The sequence below is a fragment of the Gymnoscopelus microlampas genome (assembly GCF_963454915.1).
Source record: "Gymnoscopelus microlampas genome assembly, chromosome: 4".
NCBI classification, from domain to species: domain Eukaryota; kingdom Metazoa; phylum Chordata; class Actinopteri; order Myctophiformes; family Myctophidae; genus Gymnoscopelus; species Gymnoscopelus microlampas.
Genome location: NC_139941.1, coordinates 53,913,339 through 53,940,002, shown reverse-complemented (window position 1 = coordinate 53,940,002; position 26,664 = coordinate 53,913,339). Strand labels below are relative to the sequence as shown.

The window sequence follows — 26,664 nt, the reverse complement described above, 5'->3', positions numbered from 1 at the left end:
GAATCCCAATCTATACCTCTTGGGATTGACTCCCACTATCGACACTACTTTTTCCAACAACAGCAGACTTCTTTTTCTTCGCCTATAAAGTATAGTTTTGGACCGCGACAGAGCGGCGAAGTCTCAAGCAAACTTGAGCCACGAAAGGCACCATCGAGCGAGCTAAAGCGCGCGAGTTGCCGTGCCGAACGCTGAGAAGTTCGCTTGAGCCTACTCATCCCCCTCCGAGTTCGAAAATCATCGCAGTGACGGCCATTTTGTTTACCAGCTCTGGTTCCACAGATATCATTCATTTCAGCCCATATATATATATTTATTATATTAAGCCTGGAACCAAGCTATCCAGGAATCATTCATGAGTCTGTTCATGACTATTAAACACTTCATTCTGTGTCAAAAAATATATATATTATTTGTAATTATTTATTGTCTCCGCCAGGAGACATTGTTTTCACTTTCCACATGTCAAGCTAACATTGGTCAAGCCTCACGTGACACGTGACAATACGGTGAAATAGTGTGATCTGATTGGCTAGTGACGTATAGCGGCCTATAAATACATGTGCACCTTCAAAGAGTCTTAGCCTCTTTCAAAGTGAGGTAAGACAGGAATAATCACGAAATGGCTGAGATATGGCGGACACTTACACAGACAGGACAGATAGGACACTTACATAGGACACTTACATAGACAGGACGGATAGGACACTTATACAGACAGGACGGATAGGACACTTATACAGACAGGACGGATAGGACACTTATACAGACAGGACGGATAGGACACTTATACAGACAGGACGGATAGGACACTTATACAGACAGGACGGATAGGACACTTATACAGACAGGACGGATAGGACACTTATACAGACGGATAGGACACTTGTGTCATGTTACTATGACACAGTAACATGTTCTATTTTTTGTAAGAATTAGAACATAAGAATTAGAACATTCCCAACATTCCCAAGTCTGCTGGCGGAGACTTGTGCTCCGAGGAGCACTTTTTCTAGTTTATTATTATTATTCCTGACACATTAACATTTGCCCTAAATAGGGACACCAGGGTTATTGAGATTAACATACAACATACAAAAACCTGTCCTTACCCCTGTCCCTGATTGTAACCCTGTCCTTGGTCGTATCGGCGGTCCTGGTCGTAGCCGCGCCCGCCCTGGTCGTATCGGCGGCGTTCGTAGGCGGGGTCGTAGCCGCGCTCGTATCCTCGGTCGTAGCCGCGCTCTCGCCACTCCTGCTCAGGATCCACGTAGCCTCTGCTCCTCCAGTCCTCCTCGGGACGCTCCTCGTCGTAGCCCCTCCCCCACTCCGTCACATCGAAGCTCTCCTCCTCCTCGTACCTGAGAAGAAGAAGAAGAAGAAGTGACCAACCACTTAAACCCTATACTTTGTATGACAGGGGTCCCCCAGGGGTCTCTTCTTGGACCCCTCCTTTTTTTCCCCTGTGCTGTTTTTGCTGAATGTTTGCCTATTATGACATACAGGTCCAGAATAGGGATGTTAGTCTCTCATAGCCAGAATACCAGAGATTTACACCTACCGGGATGTATGGTCAGACGTCTATCTACATTCACATTGATTAAAACTGTAATCTGACTGAAAGATGCGTATGACCAAGTCCTAATGTGTGATTAGTGAAACAGTGTGAAAGCTTCACTGAACCAATATGCAGACTACAGGGGCCATGCTTCATATCAAAGGGTATCAGGTCTGTTTTTCAAAGCTTTGTTACTGCTGGGTTTCTCTGGCATCCTGGAGCACATTCAATGAATTTAGATGTACCAGATGTATCACCAGGCGGAAATCTCTGATCGTCTGGCTATATACGGACTAACAGACCAGGATGCTAAGGTGCATGTGGATGCTAGGGTTCATGTAGACAGACAGACATACAGTGTTATGGAAACATGACAGACATGTAACAATATCATAGTCAGAGTGGCTTTGGGGCCTGAGCACAGGATAAAGGAAGGGACGATGCAGTCGTAAACAGGAGCAATGAAAGGCTTTGAACGTGCACCAGAAGGATATATTTAGCCAAGCACATCTCTGGGAGAGAGATGGATGACATGATGTGGACCAACGGGTCAGGCCGACTTTTAGGGCTAAGGAACTGGCAGGGAAAGAGGACATTCTCCTTAATCCGTTGCGATATTTGAATGATGTTGTAATAATTGATGATGTGTTTCCTGCAACATGATTTGCTTCATACAGTGGGTGACCATTGACTTTGTCGCTTTTCATAAGAGAATCACTTCACTCATTTGCCTCACCCGCTTTGCAGTAAATTTAAGTTCCAAATACTACCACAAGGTGCCGCTTTGGAGTCACTTTTTTGTGTGACAGAGAGACAGACAGACAGACATACAGACAGACAGACAGACAGACAGACAGACAGACAGACAGACAGACAGACAGATAGATGTCTTATATTAATAATAATAATAATAATAATAATAATAACTAGCAATAATTACGTGTGCTTAGAGCGTTTAAATTGGGTTTTCTGTTCAGCGTCGGGCAGTCAGGAACGCATCTCTGTCATTTTAGAAATGTTCAGACACACATTGGTTTCTGTCTGTCTGTCTGTCTGTCTGTCTGTCTGTCTGTCTGTCTGTCTCAAAAGTCCGTGGAGAGAGAGAGAGAGAGAGACAGACAGACAGACGTCTTATATGTTTTTTTTTCTCGCATCAATTTCTGTATAGTATCATTTTACCTCTTTCCTCTGTACATGAAATAGTCTAGTTAGTGTAGCGGTTAAAACTGATGTCGCGTGATTTTACGACCCGGGTTCGAATCCCACGCTATAAGCATGCTGATCTGCTATTTTTACTTTTACTTCTACTCCACTACATCTCAGAGGAAAATATTGTACTTTTACTCCACTACCATTATTTGAACGCTTTAGTTACTAGTTACTTTGCAGATATAAATCATTACATTATAAAACATACATTATTTGCCCTATTTCACATAGTCTATTTGAAAATGGCCGATCTACAAGCTCACAACGCATTGCGACGCATTGTGAGCTTGTAGATCAGCTATTTTCAAATATTTCAGTACTTTAAGTATATTTGCCAATACTTTTGTACTTTTACTTTGATTGAACTCAAGTAACATTTTGAGTTCATCCATGACCGTAACAGACGACCGTCATGTGATCCATGGCCAACAGCGAGGCGTTTGTTTTCATTCTTATAAAACCGCGTGGCTCATTTATATGCACGTGAAAGTAACTAAGCGGAAAGTAACTAAGTACATTTACTCCATGTCCACTTGTTGCTGACGGTGCGTGGTAGTGTAGGAGCAGCGCTGTAAAAGCCCCAAGCGTCATCGGTGCAGGAAAGATGCGTATTTGGTTGTACACACGGAGACGCAAGGGTGGCGTTTTCAGTCGGAATTCAAATCATGATGCAACACTTTGTGAGCTTTTATGGGACACTGTTGTACAACAAAGTAGAATTCATTTGTGAAGAAAGAAAAACCCATTAACAGTTGAAAATAGCCTACACCCTACACCATTTCTGCCCATCCCTCTAACTTCATGTAGGCGCATTAAAAATATCAAAATTGGCCGCTCTGAATTTGTATCTGAACAAATACTTTGATAGAAGAGATAGGCCTACAGAGGTACTGTAGGGGGGAGGGGGAACCTGATAGCAGAGTTCCTCACTTGGCTTATTTGGAATAGGCTGCATACATTAACATAACCGGTTTGGCAAGAGACTGGGCCAGTGTTGTAGGCTAGTGCTAATTTTGGAAGTGGGGGAGCGCGGTTCTTGAGCGGATTGGAGTTTTTTTTGTTACTTTATTTCGGTTTTAGGGTTAAGCTCTGATCCACCCGTCCCCCCCTCCCACGAAAGCCCCCCGACCCCCCGCACGCAACCACTCCGCCGCGCTGCGCCAGGCCGCGCTGCGCTAAAACGCACTGTCTGTGCCTGTGGTGGCCAACTGAAAGCTATAATAACATAGTATGACAAGGGTGCCATTATATTCAATGATATTCAATTGTTTTGTGGAAAACACATGGCTCATCATGCTTAATTAAAGAGAGACTCACTTGCCTTTTCTAAGTGCTTTTCATTGTTTGGACAGAAGAAATTGTAAACATTTAGCCAATATTCGATCATCATTAAATAACAGACAGTGAACTGGTAAACTGGTGACAGCATGTCATGGATAGCACATTAATTCTTAAACAATATTGAGGAGGAAATAATTATAAACGAGGAAATAAAATAAAACAAACCAAAAAGACGCCAATAACCCCTGTCTTATAAAAACTGCCAAAGTGGCTCGGGGTTATCTGACATGACAGGCTGTGCCACTTTGGTTTTTGTGCTTTCTGCCGTGCGATGTGCTCGCAGCCAAGTCTTGACATAAGGCTCTGGATTCCAGGACCTGAGCGGAGGTCCATGCTGTCTAATAAACATCAGAGCCGACACACGTTCTGTATGCAGTCGCGAACGGAGTGATGTTATTATGAGGTTCAATGTTCATCAAACTAAAGAGAGAGAGAGAGAGAGAGAGAGCAGTGTCCCATAAAGTAGTAGTGGAAATAGCCGATCTACAAGCTCACAAAGTGTTGCACCATTATGCTTTGCGAGCTTGTAGATCTGCTATGTTTTAAAATAAAAGTCTGTCTGTTGGTTTTATGAATATTAATCCATTATACATACATTATATATATATAACGCACTGGCCAATACAAACTAATAGACGAGATTGAATAATTTGTATGCTCATCGCGTGGGATTCTAACACGGGTCGAAAAATCACCGGACATCAGTTTTAACCGCTACACTAGCTGGGCTGTTTCATTTATGGAGGAAAATGTTGGAATATTACTACACAACAATTGATGCGAGAAAAAAAAAACATATAAGACGTCTGTCTGTCTGTCTCTCTCTCTCTCTCCACAGACTTTTGAGACAGACAGACAGAAACCAATGTGTGTCTGAACATTTCTAAAATGACAGAGATGCGTTCCTGACTGCCCGACGCTGAACAGAAAACCCAATCTATTGGCAAGAGAAAAAAATACGTTTATTTTCCCGTCTCGTTTTATCAATTAAGACGTTAAAATTAAACTAATGTTAAGCGCAGCATCATGCTATCTAACTTTATTTGCTTAATATTTTGCTTAATATAAATGTCACATCTTGTACTGTAAGCAACATACAGGATCTTTCTCTGTCTTTCTAGGAAAAACAGTGCCTAAAAACCCCAAAACAAACAATTTTGCTATTCAAATGAGCTATTGGCATGATAAAACATACGTTTACATTTTCCAAAGCAAGTGTCAAAACATAATACAAAAGTGTAAAGTAATGTATGTACAGTTTGGAGAGGATATACAGTAACTAGTAACAAATATATTCTTGCTGTCTGCTGTGGGCTGTAGGCAGTAGACCGCTGCTGCCCCTAGTGGCACAGAGTGGAAATCATACATGCCCTGCATGAAACGCATGAGAAGAATGAAAAAAAACGACAAAGTCAATGGTCACCCACTGTAGGTCAACATCCAAATATTGTTCTGGTTGTTATGTGTGATTGAGGACATAAAAGAAGGGAAAGGCAGGCAGGCAGACAGACACACAGACACACAGACAGACATACTGTCTCTTCCTGCGGCTGTGAGGTGTGCGTGAGGCGGTGGTGCTGAGGCTGAGGCGGTGGTTGTCATAGGGATAGGCCACCAGCCTCTCTCCTCCCTGCAGGTTGGCTCCCAGGACGAAGGGGTGGCTCTTCATCCAGGAGATGATGGCTCTGGTCTCCACGGCGATCTGTGGATGGAACACCATGATGCCTGACAGGTCAGCCTCCATATGTATGTTACATCTGTCAACAATTAGGCCTACTGCATAATCGCCTAATCGCAATTATTTGAGATAATCGTAATCGTTTTTCAATAATCGCTTCCATGACGAGAAAGCTTCATCCGACAAGCTTGTAGATCGGCTATTCCACTATTTTGTAACAACTTTTGAGTGTAAAATATTAAATATGTCGTATTTTGGCCATAATACATTATTTATTTTGATCATTGGTATCAGTCATTGTCATTCATTTCTTTGTGTATTTCAGTTCTTGTCATATCTGCCACCGTGCAACTTTAGTTTACAAGGCCTAAATGCCACACAATTAAATCGTTAATCGCAATTACTTGTATGACAATTAATCGTCAAAAATAATTCATAATCGTGACCCTAACCGTATACTCACATAAACATGCACGCACGCACGCACACACACACACACACACACACACACACACACACACACACACACACACACACACACACACACACACACACACACACACACACACACACACACACACACACACACACACACACACACACACACACACACACACACACACACACACACACACTCTCTCTTACAGAGCTGTTGGTCTCCAGGTCCATTGGAATGGGCACATGGTGGTTGGCGACGAGTTTGGGCACCATGCCCTTGTCCTCGGCGTCCCACAGGGTACTGCTGAGGTCAGGGAAGTTCTGGAAGATGTCGAAGCCCTCGTTGGTGAAGTGACCCGTGGACCACCCACTCAACTCTGACCCCTGGAACAAAAACACATGACCAGCAATGAATGAGGGACCTATCTAACTTTTTGGGGTATTCGAAATAAACCGATCTATACAATGATCTCACAAGTTCATAGGGTTAGCACACCGCTCCACTGAACAGCGTGACACTGACGTGGAAATCCTTGCTAATAATATTATGGACTCCATTCTAACATTCTAGCAGAATTGAAACTCTCAAAAGATCAGATAATACCTTAGACTCAGATGTAACATTAAAAAAGAGTTTTAATTACAGGGCTACAACAGTCACACAACATAAAACATTCACCAGCCAAGGTACACGGATAGACAAGGAGAGTTGTGTCACCTTCTACAGAGCCCTGAACCGGAGGTTTATGGAATGCACTGTAGAGTCTATGAGCGTTTGTCACTATTTCCAGTTTACATGAACCATGTGACCGACACCGTTTTCTGCCTCCGAGGTGACGCAACTCTCTAATACAAGGCCCTGGATAGACTGACCCACTCTGCCCTGACTGTCAGTTCATACTAAACCATACTATAACCATACTACTACCATATTAAACATACTATATACTAACCATACCATACTATAATCATTAATTCTCTCCTCAGCTTGCTAGAGCTAACTTCTCACCATGGTAAAACAAAGGCCATCTCTTCGTCCTGCAGCAGTGAGCTGTGAGATCATATACTCCTTGCATTCCAGCCATTCTAAACAGATAGTAGTCTAAGCTCTGCTTCTCAGTTCTGAGGTTTTTAGCAAAACAAACTGATCGATGCTAAGCCAGAGTCTTCAATGTTTTTCAGGCCAAGCCAAGGACCCCTTAGCTGAGAGAGAGACGAAGCAGGGACCCCCACGACATTGTTTACAAATGTGTTGCAGATTAAACCTTTTCATAGATTTCATAGATAGCTTCATCATCAGTGTTGTGTAAATGAATGTTTGTTTAACCACTTAAACATTCAATACTTGTAAACTTCAGTACTTGATTTGCTCCTTTTCTCTCTGTACACCAAACCTCTTAGCCGAAAATAGCAGATCTACAAGCTCACAACGCCTCGCAGCGCGAGGCGTTGTGAGCTTGTAGATCGGCTATTCAGCTAATGTTCGTCTAATCAGAATAGGGACGCTAGGGTTCAAGTGGTTAATGTACAAAAATAAATCCATCACACAAAGATTTGGCGGACCCCCTATAGCAGCTCTGAGGACCCCCTAGGGGTCCCGGACCCCCTGTTGAAGACCCCTGTGCCAAGCAATATAATTTGCTTCTCGTCTCGCTTCATCAAAAGAAAACTCCTCTAGTTTATCGTGGCTCTCACACACTGACCGCTTCAAAGGCCTCCTCGTGCCCGTCGGGGTTGAGCGAGGGCACCAGGTGTATGCGGACCCCCTCCACCAGCCTGGTGACGCGGGGGTTGCGGTCCTTGTACTCCTTACACAGATACTGCATGAGGAGGAGGAGCATCTCACGGCCCACCGCCTCGTTGCCGTGGAGACCCGCCGTGAAGCGGAACTCCGGCTCGCCTGAGGAGGAAAAAAACACACGTTGTGGTCACATGGTGGGAGATGTTTAGTTTAGTTCATCTGAAAAGTCATAACGCAAAGATAAAACAATTGCAGGCAGGCACTAGGACCATGCGGCCGCTGACACTCCAGAAGCGACCACCATATCACCATATCACCAGCCAGCCAGCCAGACAGCCAGCCAGACAGCCAGACAGCCAGCCAGCCAGACAGCCAGACAGACAGACAGACAGACAGACAGACAGACAGACAGACAGACAGACAGACAGACAGACAGCGGCAAAAGATGGGCAGTGACTCTGCTGTCCTGACATCAGTGGGTAGTTCATTCCACCATTGTGGGGCCAGAACAGAAAAGAGCTGTGACCGTGTAGAGAAGGACCAGAAGGACCACTGAGCGACGAAGCAATCAGTCGCCCAGAGGCGGCAGACCGAAGTGGTCGGGCAGGGGTGTAGGCATCGACCATAGCCTGGTGGTAAGAAGGAGCTGTTCCTTTCACTACCCTATAGGCTAGCACCAGGGTTTTAAACTGGATGCGAGCCGCTACAGGGAGTCAGTGTAGAGAACGGAGAGGGGCAGTCAGACAGACAGACAGACAGACAGACAGACAGACAGACACACACCTATCTCATGTTCTGTGGGGTTGCCAGAGATCACCATGGCGATGATGTCCAGCCCCTTGGAGCTCCGCCCCAGACTGTAGATGCTGGTGATGTTTGGACACTCTTCATTCACCGCCTTCATCAGCTGCAACAACATTCATAAACATGTTTTAGCTTATAGATCTGATACTTACACACTCCCTTTGATGTGACAATAAGTTGAGTTGAAGTCATGAATAAAAGTGTTAAGATAGCATCAGAAATCAGTTCAACCACTCTAACCCTATTTCATACTTTGGCTGTTCAAACATATCAGATCTACAAGTGTCCTACTCACCGTCACCATGTCTGTGTAGCTGTGGTGTTTGAACTCCAGATAGTCCACTGGAGTTACCTCATTCTGTCTCCAGGGGGCGCTGCTGACTGGGTCTGAGAGGGACGAAACGCAACAACTTCTAAACACTTCATATTGCTTAGTGAAGTTCATGTGTACATAATGTGTACAGTGTGGATAACAACACACACACCCTCATCTGGAGGTTAACAACGTCATTAATAAAACCATAAGCAGGTAAAAGCAGTAATACAAATAATAATAAAATGTCGGCGGGCTCTGTATGGTCATCCTAAGAGGGCACAAGGTAGTAACACATTAGTTTTACAATAAATAAGAGTAGCATCAGCAGTTTTGTTGTTGTCAGACAGACAGACAGACCCACCAGGTAGAGGACAGCCCAGGACCTCTAGTCTCATACACAGAGTTCCATTCCAGCTCTGAGGGATTATCCTGACGTAGCGAGCCAACACCGGCTCAGCCAGCTGGTTCATCACAGGAGTGTCCCTGTCACTGTTAGCGAAGAACAGCTGCTCACACACACACACACACACACACACACACACACACACACACACACACACACACACACACACACACACACACACACACACACACAGGTTATACACAGGCCCACAGGTTATCACAGTTTTCATTGTGATACAATAAATGTATTGATTGATTGATTCATTTAATATTTTACAGTTTAAAAGTACAGCAGAATGTGCTCCTCAGAGCACAGGTCTCGGCCAGGCCAGGTAGCTTATTGTGGGCCAGCAAAGTTGCACGGCAATCACACGCTGCGTTCATGATTTGAGGCATTTTGCTCAAAGCGAACCTGCAAACTTTGGAAGCCAATCTTACAGTCAGAATATGAAAAATCGGACAGATCCGTCTTAATCCCATGACTACTGTGTACCGATTTGCGTGATGTTTGGACAAAATATGCAGGAGTAATATCATTTTTTTTTTTTTTTTTTTTCAAAAACTGCCTCCTGGTGGCGCTTTAACAGACCGATGTGAATGATTTGGGTCAGAGGTTCTTCCTTTGGCCTCCAGGGAGTGTGCGTGCATAAGTTCCATGCTCTGAAAATACACCCATCTGACCACTTAACACGGCAGCACACACACACACACACACACACACACACACACACCCCCCGAAGGGTCAGTCTGTTTTATATACAGACATAAACATAAACATCTCTCCGTGCTTTGTTGTCCATGTTTCTTCCTGGTTGTGGTTTCAATGTGTGTGTGTGTGTGTGTGTGTGTGTGTGTGTGTGTGTGTGTGTGTGTGTGTGTGTGTGTGTGTGTGTGTGTGTGTGTGTGCGTGTGTGAACCCACCCAGTCAGAGTATCCATCATGGATGGTGGTCCACTCTCTGCTGTCATTACTGAAGGCCAGGAAGTATGATGTCACATAGTCACCCCCAGTCCTGAAGAACACACACAACCACAGTGAGTGAGTGAGTGTTTATGAGACAGACAGACAGACAGACAGACAGACAGACAGACAGACAGACAGAGAGTACAGTATACATAATGTTTGTATCGTACTCATTCCTGGAGTCTCGTCCCTGGGTGATGACCCCGGTGAACTCTGTGACCACGCGGGAGTCCACCTCAAACCAGTGGATCCGGTCCTCTGCGTTGGCGCACCACGCCCCTCCTCTGGAGTCCTCCTCATCGTCAGTACCCTGGAAGACACGCCCCCTTTAGTCTTCTGCTCCAATCACACTTCAACCACTTCTAATAGGCTCTATGCACAGCAGCCATATTGGAAAGAAATAGGCTCTATGCACAGCGCCATATTGGAAAGAAATAGGCTCTATGCACAGCACCATATTGGAAAGAAATAGGCTCTATGCACAACTAATGAAGGCTCTGTTCCATTCTGGTCAAGAGTCAGGGTGCTGATATTGGAAACACTCTGCTACACCAGTGGGTCTCAAATTGTGGTCCAGGGACCCTCATGGTTCCGTGAGGGGGTTCCAAATGGACCCTTAAGGGTGTGTAACTCTGAGAGTGTACAAATGGAACCATATTGACCTGTAAGGGTCCATTTGGTTCCATTTGTACATTCTCATAGTTATGGGGGTCCTTGACATTAAAAAAAGTTTGAGAACCACCGTGCTACACTAAATGGAACAGAGCCTTAGTTAACATCATTGGTAAGACCAGTGAAGGTAGTAAGGAAGAGGCCCAATTTCTTCCAATATGGCTGCTGTGCATAGAGCCTATTGGGCCTTGTGTGAGACTGCAACACAAATACCATGTCAGTCACACAAGTCCTGCAAAGCATCGCTGTCAGAAAGACAGTATATATGTATCTCTATAATATCTCTCATCTTTAAAGTTTTTATCTCTGCCAGGCCGGACAGCTGGAGGCCAGAGATTATGTTTTCGCGCCGGTCGGTCTGTTTGTCTTTTCAAAATGTCCTTTTGTGTGATTTTGAGCAGCTAATCTCCGGCACCACCGCTGCACTGTTCAGCGGGAAACAAACTTTGCGTGCGGCGCACACTCCCAGTAGGTCAAGGAACAACCTACGCTCCAAATATGTAAAATCGACAATGGTGCGTTTATGTGAACTTTATGCCGTCGGTAGCAGAGCAAAGTATGAACTTTGGGGGAATGTTGTGAGAATGATGTTTATGTCCTGTTGGGTTGTCTTGTCACTGTTGTTAGGTTGTCTTGTCACTGTTGTTGGGTTGTCTTGTCACTGTTGTTGGGTTGTCTTGTCACTGTTGTTGGGTTGTCTTGTCACTGTTGTTGGGTTGTCTTGTCACTGTTGTTGGGTTGTCTTGTCACTGTTGTTAGGTTGTCTTGTCACTGTTGTTGGGTTGTCTTGTCACTGTTGTTGGGTTGTCTTGTCACTGTTGTTAGGTTGTCTTGTCACTGTTGTTGGGTTGTCTTGTCACTGTTGTTGGGTTGTCTTGTCACTGTTGTTGGGTTGTCTTGTCACTGTTGTTGGGTTGTCTTGTCACTGTTGTTGGTTTGTCTTGTCACTGTTGTTAGGTTGTCTTGTCACTGTTGTCTTGCTGTATGTCCTGTCATGTCATGTCTGCTCCACACACCTGTTTTTGTCCTGTTGTTTGATTGTTTTTAACCACATAGATGTTCTCCATGTGGGAGAACATAATTAATCACAGACTTATTCTCACTGTCAGAGTCAGTCATCAGCGTACAGTTTTGGCCTAAACCTAAATATCGGGAACAGATGCTAAGGCAATGCACATAATATGAACTGTATGGTTGGCCAGGAAGTCTGGAGACAGCTGGATGCATGTATTTACATGTGGAATGAGAATTTCAGCAACACACAAGAATGTAGTCATTTAAATGCTTTCTAACTATGTACGCCTTTTGAATGTAAGCCGTCCACAAGCCGGGCTGCGTGCCAAAGCATTTAGAATGATATTTGTTAATGAGCAGCATGTGGCTGCTGTTAAGGACCATATGCATATGTTCAGGAGTCAGGACCCTGAATAGTATGTTCAGGAGGGCATAGTATGTACAGGACCATAGCATAGTATGTACAGGACCATAGCATAGTATGTACAGGACCATAGCATAGTATGTACAGGACCATAGCATAGTATGTACAGGACCATAGCATAGTATGTACAGGACCATAGCATAGTATGTTCAGGAACATATCATACATATGTTAAGGACCATAGCATAGTATGTTCAGGACCATAGCATAGTATGTACAGGACCATAGCATACATATGTTAAGGACCATAGCATACCTATGTTCAGGACCATATATGTTCCCTCAGCCCTATGTTCCCCCAAAACTAACCCTAACTCCTAACTCCTAACCCCGTCCCAATGTGGTCCCATTCTTCGCCACAAGGTGCAAAATGTTACACAAATGGTTTCCTAAGTGGGCGTCAGATCTATGTTTACTGGTGGTGCTAGATGGATCTCACGAGAGAGTGTGTCTCTGGGACAGAGTGAAGGTCAATGTCAAAGTAGATTTTCTCCTGATTTGTCTCTCTAGATTGTTAGATATATTATTGGATTGTGTGGTTTGTGAAGAATGGCTCCAATATTCAGTTCAGTGACCGTGGGGCTGTGTGTGTGTGTGTGTGTGTGTGTGTGTGTGTGTGTGTGTGTGTGTGTGTGTGTGTGTGTGTGTGTGTGTGTGTGTGTGTGTGTGTGTGTGTGTGTGTGTGCGTGTGTGTACCTGCATGTTGAGGCGTGCTCGCTGCGGTGCGTAGCGGTACCCGGCCATGGAGGAGGCCAAGAACTGGTCTGGTTCAACTTTATGAGACTCCATGCCAAGAGGAGGACACTCTGACACACACACACACACACACACACACACACACACACACACACACACACACACACACACACACACACACACACACACACACACACACACACACACACACACACACACACACACACACACACACACACACACACACACACACACACTATTAGATTCCACATTGTTTGTGTTTAAAGACCCAGCAGAAGGATGTTGTTCCATATGAGAACAGAACAGGGTTATTATTGCAGTATAAAACTATAAAACTATAAAACTAACACTGTAACATAAACACTAGAATTTTGAAAAACATTGCAGTTAACTGAGATAAAAATAATGAATAAAAATGCAACGCAAATAAATAATGAGCTTGATCAGAACTTACTCTTTGGTTCTTTGAAGACTCGTGGTCTGTTCCTGGCTCGCTCTTCTGCCTCCTTCAGCCTCTGTGTTCTCTCTGAAAAACAACTTATTATAGTTAAATAAAACTAACCAAATATAACATCTTATAATAGTTAATAGTTAAAACTAACCAAAGAAATAACTCCTCTGTGCTCTCTCTGAGGAAGTCCAAAACCGTTCCTTTCTTATTATTATTTTAAAATCAATTTAAAGTAGAGATAATAGCCCATAACTCTTGTATGATGAAGTAACACATTAATTTACAACGGCAACGATAGGAACAAAACAGTGACGGAACGGACTCTCAGTCTATGTTTATATGATGCTTGGCTCATCTTTGCACATTAGATTGAACACTGCTGCTATTGATTAGATATTGTATCTGCACATTACCTGCACATTTTATAAACTGCTGCTAAATGGCTATAGTACCTGTTTAAGACAAGATCCTAAACCTAACTCTTCTTTACATTACATCCAGTATTCGTCATTATTGTATATATATTATTACGTAGATTAGCAAAATGTTGTCCCAACGCCATTTCGCAGCTTATACTTATAAGTATACTTATAAGTAAAGGGAAATGCTATGCTCCCCCCCAACAATCCGTCCTTTTCTTGTACTATTATGCCTGAACGGCACCTACTGTACCTAATCTGCTGTATATAGAACATTGGTTCTCAAAGTGGGGTCCGGGGACCCCTAAGGGTACTTGAGGGTGTTCCAGGGGGTCCCCAGCTAGATGATGGACAGGAACCAAATGGACCCAAATGGACCCTTATGGGTCTGTAACTATGAGAGTGTATAAGTATACTTATAAGTATACTTATACTTATATATCTATAAGTTAGTGACAAAATAAAACCTTCTTGATTCTTGACTCTCTGTAACAAAACAACAACAAACAGAGTGAAGCGGACCCAGCAGAGCCTACAGGACCAGATGGCAGTAAGATGTGTTAGAGTCCCACTGGGCCACCAGAGCATCAATCAAGCCGCCGCTGTTTTGACGTGTTAAATGTAAGACAGACCACACGATGACTTCTATCCAACGGCACATAAATTACACTGTGACTTATTATGGTAAATTACACTGTGAGCGCCGAGCGACACACTGGATGACAGAGCTACCAGAAACAACATGAGATGAGACCGCACGAATCTCAGCATCCATAATCTGGGGGGGGGGGGGGGCAACAGCCATCTGTAGATCGTCTGTTTACGGCACAGAGATTTGGTGTAGACTCTACACTGTAGAGCATATGGGACTTCAACAACGGCTCTGAGACCCCTAGGAGGTCCTCAGAGTTACTGCAGGGGGGCTGCCAATTTTTATGTTTCTTTTTTTTTTTTTTTAACCTTAACCTAAAGGCAGAAATAACAGATGTATAAGCTCTCAGAGCTCATACAAAGCTTGTAGTTATTTACGGTGTGCGGCCACTGGCTCACGACTAATGTTTATTAATCACATTCTGTCTTTGGCACCTCTGGCTCCCAGGGGCTACTTACTTTACTTTACTTTACTTTACTTTACTTTACTTTACTTTACTTTACTTTACTTTACTTTACTTTACTACACACACTTGGACATTTGGCCCTCACAAGTGTAGTAATACTCACACACGCACACAGGTATTTTTACTTTATTTGAGTATTTCCAATTTTCAGTACTTTTACTTCTACTCCACTGCATCTCAGAGAAAACAATATTGTACTTTTACTCCACTACAATTATTTGAAAACTTTAGTTTCTTGTTACTTTGTAGATTTTGATTATTATTACAAAACATACATTAACCACTTCAGCCATTTGAAAATAGCAGATATACAAGCTCACAATGCGTCGCGATGCGACGCATTGTGAGCTTGTAGATCGGCTATTTTCAAAAGATGTTTATACATTGTAGCCATATGTTAACTTGTGAAACAGGACATTCTGCACAATGAGTACTTCTAGGTTTGGTACGTTAAGTACCAAAAGTTGTACTTTCACTCAAGTCAATTTTGAATTCCAGACTTTTACTTGTAACTTATACATAAGTACAAAATGTGAGTACTTTTTCCACCACTGACACACACACACAAGCACGCACACACACACACACACACACACACACACACACACACACACAAGCACGCACACACACACAACTGAGGAGAGAGACACACATGTGCTTTCATATTGAAGAGTCACAGTTGGATGGCATGCTGTGACAGAAGGTGCTAACCTTGAGCTCTGTGAGCAGCCCTGGCTGCTCACAGAGCCGTGTTTAACCTCTTCCCCCCTCCTGTCTGTCTGAGTTGAAGCGTGGATGAAGGATACGCTCTGGTGACACTTGTCTTGACAATGTCACATATATCATCATCTGGCTCTGAAGCCGGTGTGAACCAGCGGCTAACCTCTCTCTCTCTCTCTCCACGCTGCAGCCCACAGAGCAGGAAGGAGAGGAGAGCAGAGACACGTGGCAACCAGGGAACAATCTCGCTGGCTGTGATCTGAATACTTTGGATTTCTTTTACACCCAGAAAGTCCTCCTCCAGTGTTCAACATCTCCCCTGATGTCTCCTTCACATTCCGTCTATCTTTTCTCCCTGGTGTTTCTCTTGCTGGACCCTCCTCCCCTGCTGGCCGGCTCACCACAGATTAAACACAAATGTCTAACAAGCGTCTCTTCACCAGGCCAACATCTCTGTCTGATGTTAGGCTGGTGAACAGCCAACAGCAGAATAAACTGATTTATTCTGCTTTTACTGGATGACCTTTTGTCCTCACCCCCCCCACCACACACACACACACACACACACACACACAACAGCCCACGCTGCCACATGTTTGCGTAGTGAGCAGCGTTGCCAGATTTTGCAAGAGTAAAATAAGCCCAAAAGAAGCGACTAGAGGTCACATGAGCATTTTAACATTAGCCGATCTACAAGCTCACAACGCCGATGCGACGTGCTGTGAGCTTGTAGATCGGCAAAATTTCTAAAAAAAAAATGAAAAGGGGGGTCCCTCCCTGGCACAAAATAGTTTTAGATGGGGGGGTCCGTGGACAAATACATATTCATTTGGGGAGTCCTTGACCTGAAAATGTTTGAGAACCTCTGGTTTAAACAACATTAGGAAACAAGCCCCAATAAGCAACTACAATTTAGAAACAAGCCCAAAAAAACACAACCCGCAATATTTACAAGCACTTTACAGTAAAACAAGGCCAAAGTCGCTTATAATGAGCAGACCTGGCAATACACATCTGCGTCTCCTTATGGCTGTAATATGAGCTCCTATCAGGGAGTGATGCTCTATCAGTTCATAACGGGGCCGGTTTGACTCATGGTCATGGGGTCGTGTTCTCTCTCACTGGCCGTCACAGAGACCCTGTGCACTATTATGTAAGGCAGTGGTTCTCAAAGTGGGACCCGGGGACCCCCAGGGGTCCTTGGGCGGGTTCCAAGGGGGTCCCCAGCAAAACGAGGAACAGTTTAAACATTTACACCCTGTTTTACTTTATCTTCTACTTGAAAATAGTCGATCCACAAGCTCACAACATATCACGTTGTGAGCTTGTAGGTTGGCTATTTGTGAAACATTTTGAAAAGATTCAAATACTTCTGAAAACACACAAATCTTCTCTTATGGGGGTCCTTGGTACAACATATTTTTTAGATGTAGTTCCATTCCCAAATACATGAAGAATAGATGACATGATGTCTCATCTTACCTCTCTCGTCCCTCTCTGTTTTCGCCTGCCGTTCTTTCTCCAGCCTCTCTCTCTCCGCCTCATCTTCTTTCCTGCCTGTGGATCAGTCAGTCAATCAATCAACCAATCAATCAACCAATCAATCAATCAATCAATCATGGACCACGTTCCAGAAATATCCACTAATTACTAATCAGCTCCATTATAAACACTGATTCTCATTAGGAGTGACAAGGAAGGACATGATCAGAAATGACTAGATTAGAGGATCAGAATCAGAATCAGAATCAGAATTTATCATCACAGGTTTACAGAAGTAAAAAAGTGGGTGAAATTAGTTTTCATGCATAGCTCACATCGTATCGTTATTTCCATAGTAAAAAGAAGGGGACGAAGAGGAGGGGGGGGGGGGGGGGGGGGCAAGGGGGAAGGGAGATCAAACAAAAGGACAAAAAGAACCAAACAAGTTATCTACATATGTACACATGTACCTGAGATAAGGTATAAAGGTGCCTGAGCATAGCAGCAGATGTCTACTGTCACTGTGCATGATATACTTATGGACGTTAGTTAAGGTGATAGAAAAAAACAAGTCTGTGCGTTGTACATGGGATTAAGGCAGGTTAGAAGGTTTGGGGATGAAACAAGAGAGGTGAGGTTGAGATGGTTTGGGGACGTGTGCAGAGGAGGGATGATGAGGGGTACACTGGGAGAAGGATGCTGAAGATGTATCTCTGTAATCTGTGGATCCCCTCGAAAACGAGATGGTACGTCTCAAGGGGTTATTTCCAATAAAAGAATGTCAATGAACTGCCAGGAAAGAGGAGAAGAGGAAGGCCAAAGAGGAGGTTTATGGATGCTGTGAGAGGACATGCGGTGTGAGAGAGGACATGTGGGTGGCTGGAGTCACCGTGGAAGATGCAGAAAACAGAACCAGATGGAAACAGATGCTCTACAAGCTCACAACTCGTCACAAGTTGCTTGTAGATTGGTTATTATCTCTTATTATAAGAGATTTGGTGTAAAGGGAGGGGATGAAGTAGACCCCAAAGAATAATATAGGATTCAAGAACATTGTCTGGGGTCAGTGGGGTCAGTGGGGTCAGTGGGGTCAGTAGGGAGGCCAGAGTACACATAGTGAAAATGATCCCAGAAGTGTTTTAAAGTGACATTGTGTACTTACTTTGCCCATAGTCATATTCATCATACCAGGTGCTCTCATCAGGCGGAGCGAGCGTGGGCTCGTCTGTATAAGAGAGGAGAGAACACATGATGAGTCACTCCTCCTCATAATGACCAGTCACTCCTCCTCATAATGACCAGTCACTCCTCCTCACACGTTTTACCAGCTTGTTGATCTGCTATTTTCAAAAGATTCTGACACATTTTGAAAACTTTTGAAAGGATGTGTGAAATTTTAGTTTTGGCATTTTATACTGTTTATACTGTATATTTTGATGCCAATACTTGTGTACCTTTACTCAAGCAAAACAATCTGAGTACTTCTTCCATCACTGACAAATGCATCCCGTGTAGTTTATAGAGTTAAAAAAAAGGAAAGAAAAAAAAAGAATAACTTCTTTGGCCTTTGGAGTTTTCTTTGGCCTGAGATGATGCAGAACTTGCATAACACCAGATAAAGATATCTACTTTGGATGCTAATAACTAAAATTCCTCTGATGGAAATCAGATGGGGCTTTCGTAACATCTTGAGCGTAACCGAGCATTCCAAATTGCAAACATCAGTGTCGAAAATGAAAAATTAGACCGGTCTGCAAAAGTAACGGAAAAAACACACACACACACGCGCACGCACACACACACACACACACACACACACACACACACACACACACACACACACACACACACACACACACACACACACACACACACACACACACACACACACACACACACACACACACACACACACACACACACACACACAAGCACGCGCGCACGCGCACACGCACACGCACACGCACACGCACACACACACACACACACACACACACACAAAATCTAAGTTAGGTGACTCATGCACTCTCAAAATGCTCTGCTCTCCAGCAGCAGCAGCAGACACAAGATCTTCTGCAGACATTGTAGGAGATTATACGTCTTTCTTGAGCTCTCCAAGCTGTACAAATAACGCTCTAACGCGTTAGCACCGCCTTGATTCCTGCGACCACAACAACCCGCTGTTTGCAACCGGCATAAACTCTGGCTGTCGCATTGCAGCAGGGTGTCATTAAATGTACAGCAGTTAAAAGTTTTAATTCACATTTACAAGAACTACCGTATAACAGGGTTGTTGCCTGATGACAGGGTTTTTATGCTCTCTTATGAAACCGCGACGGCTCTGTGTTGACTGTGTGGGACGCAGACAGTAGCAGCTAGACTGCAGCCACTCTAGTTAAAAAGTAGGGCAGCTTAGCTCATAGAAACATGACTCTGTTCCCCATGTGCTGCTGAAGTGCTTAAATATGAACTCTCATACCGTTCCACCCATGCTGCGTTCACACTGGCAGCTACATAGCCCCTTTCGGAACCCTGTATACCTTTTTTGTATTTGGGAAGGCAGGGTCCCTTGAAAGTTAATGCCTTCTCCCATTCACTCGCTGGTACTACTGTCTGGTCTCTGACAAATATAACGTCTCTAATGTTGACCCTGGATACCGCCTTCCCAAGTACAAAAAAGGTATACATACAGCGTTCCGAAAGGGGCTAGCAGCTACAAAGATACAGGCTACCATTCTTTTTCAATGTAAGCCAGCGAAATGAAGATACAAAGATACATTGGATGTTTGTAGCTGCTATAAAAGCTACAACAGCTACAAAGCTACAAAACAGTTGAGCTGGTTTCAACTTCAGCTACACAGATACAAAGCTACAAATATGCTATGCAGCTTTGTATCTTTGTATTTTTTAAATGTTTTGTATCTGCCAGTGTGAACGCAGCAGGAGTCAGATTAATATTTCATAGCGTAAGCCTATACCGCACTTCCGAATTCCCTCCTTTCAGGATTCAATTTGTTACAAACAGAGGGGTGACAGTCTACATTTCTCAAAAAGGAAATGCATGTATTTCATTCAGTCTGACCAGAAGCAGGGACAAAACATATCCCTACCGGCCATAAAAATGAATAACCAGAGATTTAAAATTGACTGAATCTCTTTGACTGATTGATGGTTTGTGTGAAACATTCACATGTAGCTACTAACTACAACAGGTACTTACTGTACCTCTTTCTATTATCATATTATGTTATATTATGTAATATTAAGTTATTATATTATATTATTATAGTTTCTATTGAGTAGTTAATTACCTGTTACAGTTTCTATTATTATATGATATAATATAATATTATATTACATTATATTGTACTAAATTACATGATATTGTATTATATATTGAGTAGTTACTTACCTGTTACAGTTTCTATTTCTATTTCAGGGCTGACCTCTTTGCCGTCGGGGAAGGGAAGCTTTTCTGGCACTTCATCTACAGGAATGGAGACAACACATTGATTGATCTGATTAATTGAATGAATACTTTATTAGCAAGTACTGCAACCAGTACAGTTACAAAAGCTTTGCTAAAAGGATAACACAAAAGGCCCTCAGGGGCCCACAATGTTTCCATTGTGGTCCTGCATGATGAAATGAAAACAGGAAAGATAAAGACTGTGTTGCGTGGAGATGTGTTCCCCCATCATGATGTGTTTCCCTGGTTACGTTTAGGCATCAGGTTAGAGAGAGTGGTGGATACATACACTAAGGGGGAACACAAATCCGAGGGGGAACGAATGTCAACACGACACAGGGATCTGGAGTATGATCCAAGTTATATGAGTAAGTAAGCCTTGCCGAGCCATGTGGGAGGAGCCTATCTCCTGTTTCTGTAGCGCGTCATCCCAAAGCCTATACCACTTGTGCAAGTGGCCAGTAGCCACTTTAGATGCAGTTCGGGCAAACGCTCTCGCCAAAACATGATTTACGATTCTGTCCCTATCGGTACATAACTCTATCGGTACATAACTCTATCGGTACATAACTCTATCGGTACATAACTCTATCTGTACATAACTCTATAGGTACATAACTCTATCTGTACATAACTCTATCGGTACATAACTCTATCGGTACATAACTCTATCGGTACATAACTCTATCTGTACATAACTCTATAGGTACATAACTCTATCTGTACATAACTCTATCGGTACATAACTCTATCGGTACATAACTCTATCGGTACATAACTCTATCTGTACATAACTCTATAGGTACATAACTCTATCGGTACATAACTCTATCTGTACATAACTCTATCTGTACATAACTCTATCTGTACATAACTCTATCGGTATACATAACTCTATAGGTACATAACTCTATCTGTACATAACTCTATCGGTATACATAACTCTATCTGTACATAACTCTATCGGTACATAACTCTATCGGTACATAACTCTATCGGTACATAACTCTATCGGTACATAACTCTATCGGTACATAACTCTATCTGTACATAACTCTATCGGTACATAACTCTATCGGTACATAACTCTATCGGTACATAACTCTATCGGTACATAACTCTATAGGTACATAACTCTATCGGTACATAACTCTATAGGTACATAACTCTATCTGTACATAACTCTATCGGTATACATAACTCTATCTGTACATAACTCTATCGGTACATAACTCTATCGGTACAGAACTCTATCGGTACAGAACTCGGAAGGCGCTGAGTCGGCTCAAGCGAACTTCGCAAAGTTCGGCACGACAACTCGCTCGCTTTAGCTCGCTCGGCGGTGCCTCTCGTGACTCAAGTTCGCTTGAGACGGCCCAAAAAATTGTCTGCAGTTGTTGTAGACGAGAGGCAGTTCCGCCTTCGTCACAGAAGCGGGCCGTAAAGCACAAGTGGTATAGGCTTTGGTACTTATTTGAGTGGGTTGTGTCATTTCCGAGCCCTGTTTGCTAAATAAGCTTTAAAGCCACAGTACAACGCATCGCAATGCAAAACATTTTGAAAGAAAAATATTTTTCAGATGGGGGTCCGTGGTCAAATATATATAAATTTGGGGGTCCCTGACATGAAAAGGTTTGAGAACCACTGCTCTAGAAGCTGGACCATCCACTGGGCTGTGTGGGAGGGGGGGGGGGGGGAGTGTGGAAAAGGATGAGGTAGCAGTCCAGTGGAAACCCAGCGTCATAAAAACATCATCATCATCTCCTCTCTATCAGCAGTAAAACATGTGTCTGTCCAGTAGGATGAGAGTCACATGTGACTGACAACATATTTCCATAATCAGACCTGCTGCTGGAAACACAAAAAACCTAATCCCCTGTAAATCTTACAGGGGATTAAGTGCTCTTAAAGTTCTTAACCCTTCTCTAAATTCTTAACCCTTTCTCTTAGTTCTAAACCCTTAGAGAACTGGACTTACAACTGTACTTTGACCACTTTTTCCGTCTGCATCAAGTCTCTACCAACGAATCGATGTGAAAATTATTCTAATTAATTTATTTTATAAATCGACCAAATTGATTAGTGTGATTGACCACTTAAGCCCTATTTAATTAATACTCTGTCGTACATGTACAGTGTATCAGTGTATAACGTGTCGCAATAAAAAAACTAAACAAACAAAAAAACGTACATTTGGCGTCCCAGTATTCTCTTAAAGACGGGGTGCCGTGATTTTCAGTGATTTATTCCCCCCCTAAAACATAATCATCAGGTATTATGGTTATACTAGTAGGAAGATTTTTTTTCAAAAAAGTGTACAGAAAGTGTTAAAATTATGTTTTTATGTGGACACGCCTCCAGTTCATTAAGTATACCTGGTTCTCACCTTAGCACCTCCTCCACCACCTTAGTACCACCCACCTGTCCTAGTCCCTCCTCCTCCTCATGCCCACACCTGTCGTGTTATGATAATGAGGGGGAGGGTATGTTTTTACTATGTCACTAAAGCGCTGTTTTTCTATTGGCACATTTGACCCTCAAGGTTTCAGCCTCCAGGTAGAAACTCAAAATAGTCAGAGAAGACATAAAACACCATAAAAACACCACCAGGGGGCTTAATGAAGTTCTATCAACCTCATAGACACATGAAAAACAGAAAAAGTGCAAAACCCATGGCACCGCCTCTTTAACATGGTGTCATACGTACATTTGGCGTCCCAGTAATCTCCATCGTCCGTGTCGGCTTTCCCGTCCACGTCGGGGGCCGGCGCCGTGGGTTCCACTCCTCGCCCGTAGTAGTCGTCGTAATCGGTCACGCCCGCCTCCTCGGGGCGGGGGGGCTCGGTGGGCTTCTGCCGGTCATAGTAGTCGTCGTAGGCGTCCGGCACGGGGGCCGCCGCCTCCGGGGGAGGGGCGGGGGGCGTGGTGGTGGTGGGGCGCGGCCGTGCCGGTGACGGTGCCTGGTAGTCGTAGCCCTTCCAGTAGTCGTCGTCACCTCCTCCCGGCTGAGGCCCCTCCCCCTCCGGGTTGTAGTCGTCGTAGGGGGCGTCGGTGTACGGAGCCTCGGGGGGCGGGGCGGGGGGCGTGGTGGTCTCTGGTGTCTGGTAGTAGTCATCGTCGCCTCCCGGCTGAGGCTCCTCCTCCTCCTCCTCGGGCTTCCAGTAGTCATCCTCTGCAGCACAGAACGTGATGATGAACAGGGACGTGCACAGATAGACTCTATAGGTGGTGCTATAGAGCACCTGCCCTTTGTCTTCTTGACCAGAAGTGCCCTTTTTTTCAGTTTACAGCAGGGGTCTTCAACAGGGGGTCCGGGACCCCTAGGGGGTCCTCAGAGTTACTACAGGGGGTCCGCCAAATCTTTATGTGATATGATTTTTCTTTTTACCATAACCACTCGAAACCTAGCATCCCTTTTTCTGAGGAGAACTTTAGCCATCGGCTATTTTTGGCAAAGAGGTATAGGTGTAGAGGGAAAAAAGAGCAGACCAAGTAAACAAAAAAATGTATAATCTTAAACACAATTTTATACAATATAGAGGGGTCCCTGCTTCATCTCTCTCTCAGCTAGGGGGTCCTTGACCTGAAAACGTTGAAGACCCCTGGTTTACAGTATGTAGCCCTTTTTTCTGTTCTGGCCCCACAGTGGTGGAATGAACTTCCCACTGAAGTCAGGAGTCACTGCCCATCTTTCACCGCAGGCTGAAAACCCACCTCTTCAAGAAACACTACCCTTCCTCTTTGCCTGGCCTACTTGTTGTTAACTAGTTGTACAAACTCTTGTTTTAGTTTTGTATTGTTTTATTGGATCTTGTTTAGTCGATACACTTATTTGTCTGAGCTCATTTGATTTTGCTATTTTGTCTCATCTGTTTAGGAAAGTAGGTAGCTGATATATAGCACTTTTACCTTAGCGCTAGGTATACTCTTGGTTGCTTGTTTTTTGCAGGAAATGCACTTAAGACTTCTGGTGATTAGTAGTTTTCGTTCCCTACCTATGTTGAATACACTTATTGTAAGTCGCTTTGGATAAAAGCATCTGCTAAATGACTGTAATGTAATGTAATGTAGCCCATGGTGACATCGATCAATTCTGGATTAAAAGCTTCTAATATATTAACAATTCCCCAAAATGTGCGTTGCAATTTTCTTCTATAAATCTCACACTACTAAGGCAGCCGGCGGTTCCACGCGCCGCGCAAGGTGCCCTTTTTTTTTTACTTGAGCACCTGCCCCTCAAAATGTCTGTGCACGCCACTGGAGATGAAGATGAAACAGAGGTGGAGGTAGAACCCATATGGGTCGTTATGGGACATTTGTGATGACATCGGTATCGACATGCAGCCCAGACAGTCACTATTCTAGCTGATCTACAAGCATGTAGATTTTAGATTTTTTAAAATGTTTTCAAATTAATTTAAAGTTGTTCATGTATGTTTTTGCACTTTCTGAATATGGGTAAAAACATCACTAATCAGTGTGTGTGTGTGTGTGTGTGTGTGTGTGTGTGTGTGTGTGTGTGTGTGTGTGTGTGTGTGTGTGTGTGTGTGTGTGTGTGTGTGTGTGTGTGTGTGTGCGTGTGCGTGTGCGTGTCACTCACCACCGCCCTCAGGATAAGGGTAGTCTGGATAGTCAGGTTCAGCGGGCGGTTCGGTGGGGGGCTCTGAAGAGACAGACAGACAGACAGACAGACAGACAGACAGACAGACAGACAGACAGACAGACATAAGTTCAGGTGTAGCAGAGTGACTCAGAGTCTCTGCCTGAAGACCAAAAAGCCTAATACCTCCCCCAGCCATGGAGGAATTCCCTCTTAGGCTAGTGGTTCAGATTAGTGATGCACCGATATATCGGCCACACATCGGTATCGGTCAACATCTGCATTATTATTTTTTTTGCTGGTTAAAGTTACGGGAGATAGGAGGCAATTATGTTGTGTTTCTGCATATTCTGAACCATTGGTTCTCAAAGTGGGGTCTGGGGACCCCCAGGGGTCCTTGAGGGAGTTCCAGGGGGTCCCCACCTAAATGATGGATAGTTAGGAGCCAATTGGACCTTTATATGGGTCTGTAACTCTGAGAGTGTACAAATGGAACCAAATGGACCCGCTAGGTCCATTTGGTTCCTTTTGTACACTCTCAGAGTTAAATTAACATTGATTTTACAATATAATTTGATTTTACAATATAAATTGGGGTCCCAGAGATAGAAATGTCATTAAATGGGGGTCCGTAGCCTAATGCATGTCAAACTGGGGGTCCTTGACATTAAAATTGTTGAGGAACACTGCTAGAGCCCTAACAATCTTCTCTTATTAGGGGGTCCCTGGCATATCGTTCCAAATGGGGGTCCGTGGGCTAGTAAGTGTCAATTAGGGGGCCCTTGACATGAAAGAGTTTGAGAACCACTGTTCTGAACAGTTATTTCTTATAATGAAGATGTATTTGTTTCCATGGCACAAAAGGGAGAAATAATTACACCAAAGAATAAATAAACAAACATCTGTATCAGTATCTAACAGCTAAATTGTTATTTTAAACATCGGTATCGGTGCATCCCTAGTTAAGATGTTTGGCTTTAGTGTCCCATCCCACGTGGATATGAGTCTGGTGCTTCTATGAGGAAGTTCTTTTTCCAAGGGGCGGGATCAAAACAATGGCTCTGGATGCAATTGGTTAGACCTACAACCAACTACCAATTGCAGTCTCCCATATTTGAATACTGGGCC

At 43.7% G+C, this 26,664-nt stretch overlaps 1 protein-coding gene across 1 annotated transcript in view; it reads right to left on the bottom strand.

The window, feature by feature from the left end:
• Nucleotides 1–26,664, bottom strand: part of aebp1b (AE binding protein 1b) — a 35,788-nt gene that overhangs the window by 4,829 nt on the left and 4,295 nt on the right. The window contains exons 3-18 of the mRNA XM_084055631.1: nucleotides 25,537–25,599; nucleotides 23,644–24,108; nucleotides 20,880–20,954; nucleotides 18,630–18,692; nucleotides 17,468–17,542; nucleotides 13,732–13,803; nucleotides 13,257–13,366; nucleotides 10,621–10,760; nucleotides 10,409–10,499; nucleotides 9,447–9,591; nucleotides 9,065–9,156; nucleotides 8,749–8,872; nucleotides 7,928–8,124; nucleotides 6,432–6,608; nucleotides 5,644–5,810; nucleotides 1,113–1,361 (exon numbers count right to left, since the gene is read on the bottom strand). Coding sequence (XP_083911757.1) covers nucleotides 1,113–1,361; nucleotides 5,644–5,810; nucleotides 6,432–6,608; nucleotides 7,928–8,124; nucleotides 8,749–8,872; nucleotides 9,065–9,156; nucleotides 9,447–9,591; nucleotides 10,409–10,499; nucleotides 10,621–10,760; nucleotides 13,257–13,366; nucleotides 13,732–13,803; nucleotides 17,468–17,542; nucleotides 18,630–18,692; nucleotides 20,880–20,954; nucleotides 23,644–24,108; nucleotides 25,537–25,599 — 2,305 coding nt within the window. The remainder of the gene's footprint in view (nucleotides 1–1,112; nucleotides 1,362–5,643; nucleotides 5,811–6,431; nucleotides 6,609–7,927; nucleotides 8,125–8,748; nucleotides 8,873–9,064; nucleotides 9,157–9,446; nucleotides 9,592–10,408; nucleotides 10,500–10,620; nucleotides 10,761–13,256; nucleotides 13,367–13,731; nucleotides 13,804–17,467; nucleotides 17,543–18,629; nucleotides 18,693–20,879; nucleotides 20,955–23,643; nucleotides 24,109–25,536; nucleotides 25,600–26,664) is intronic.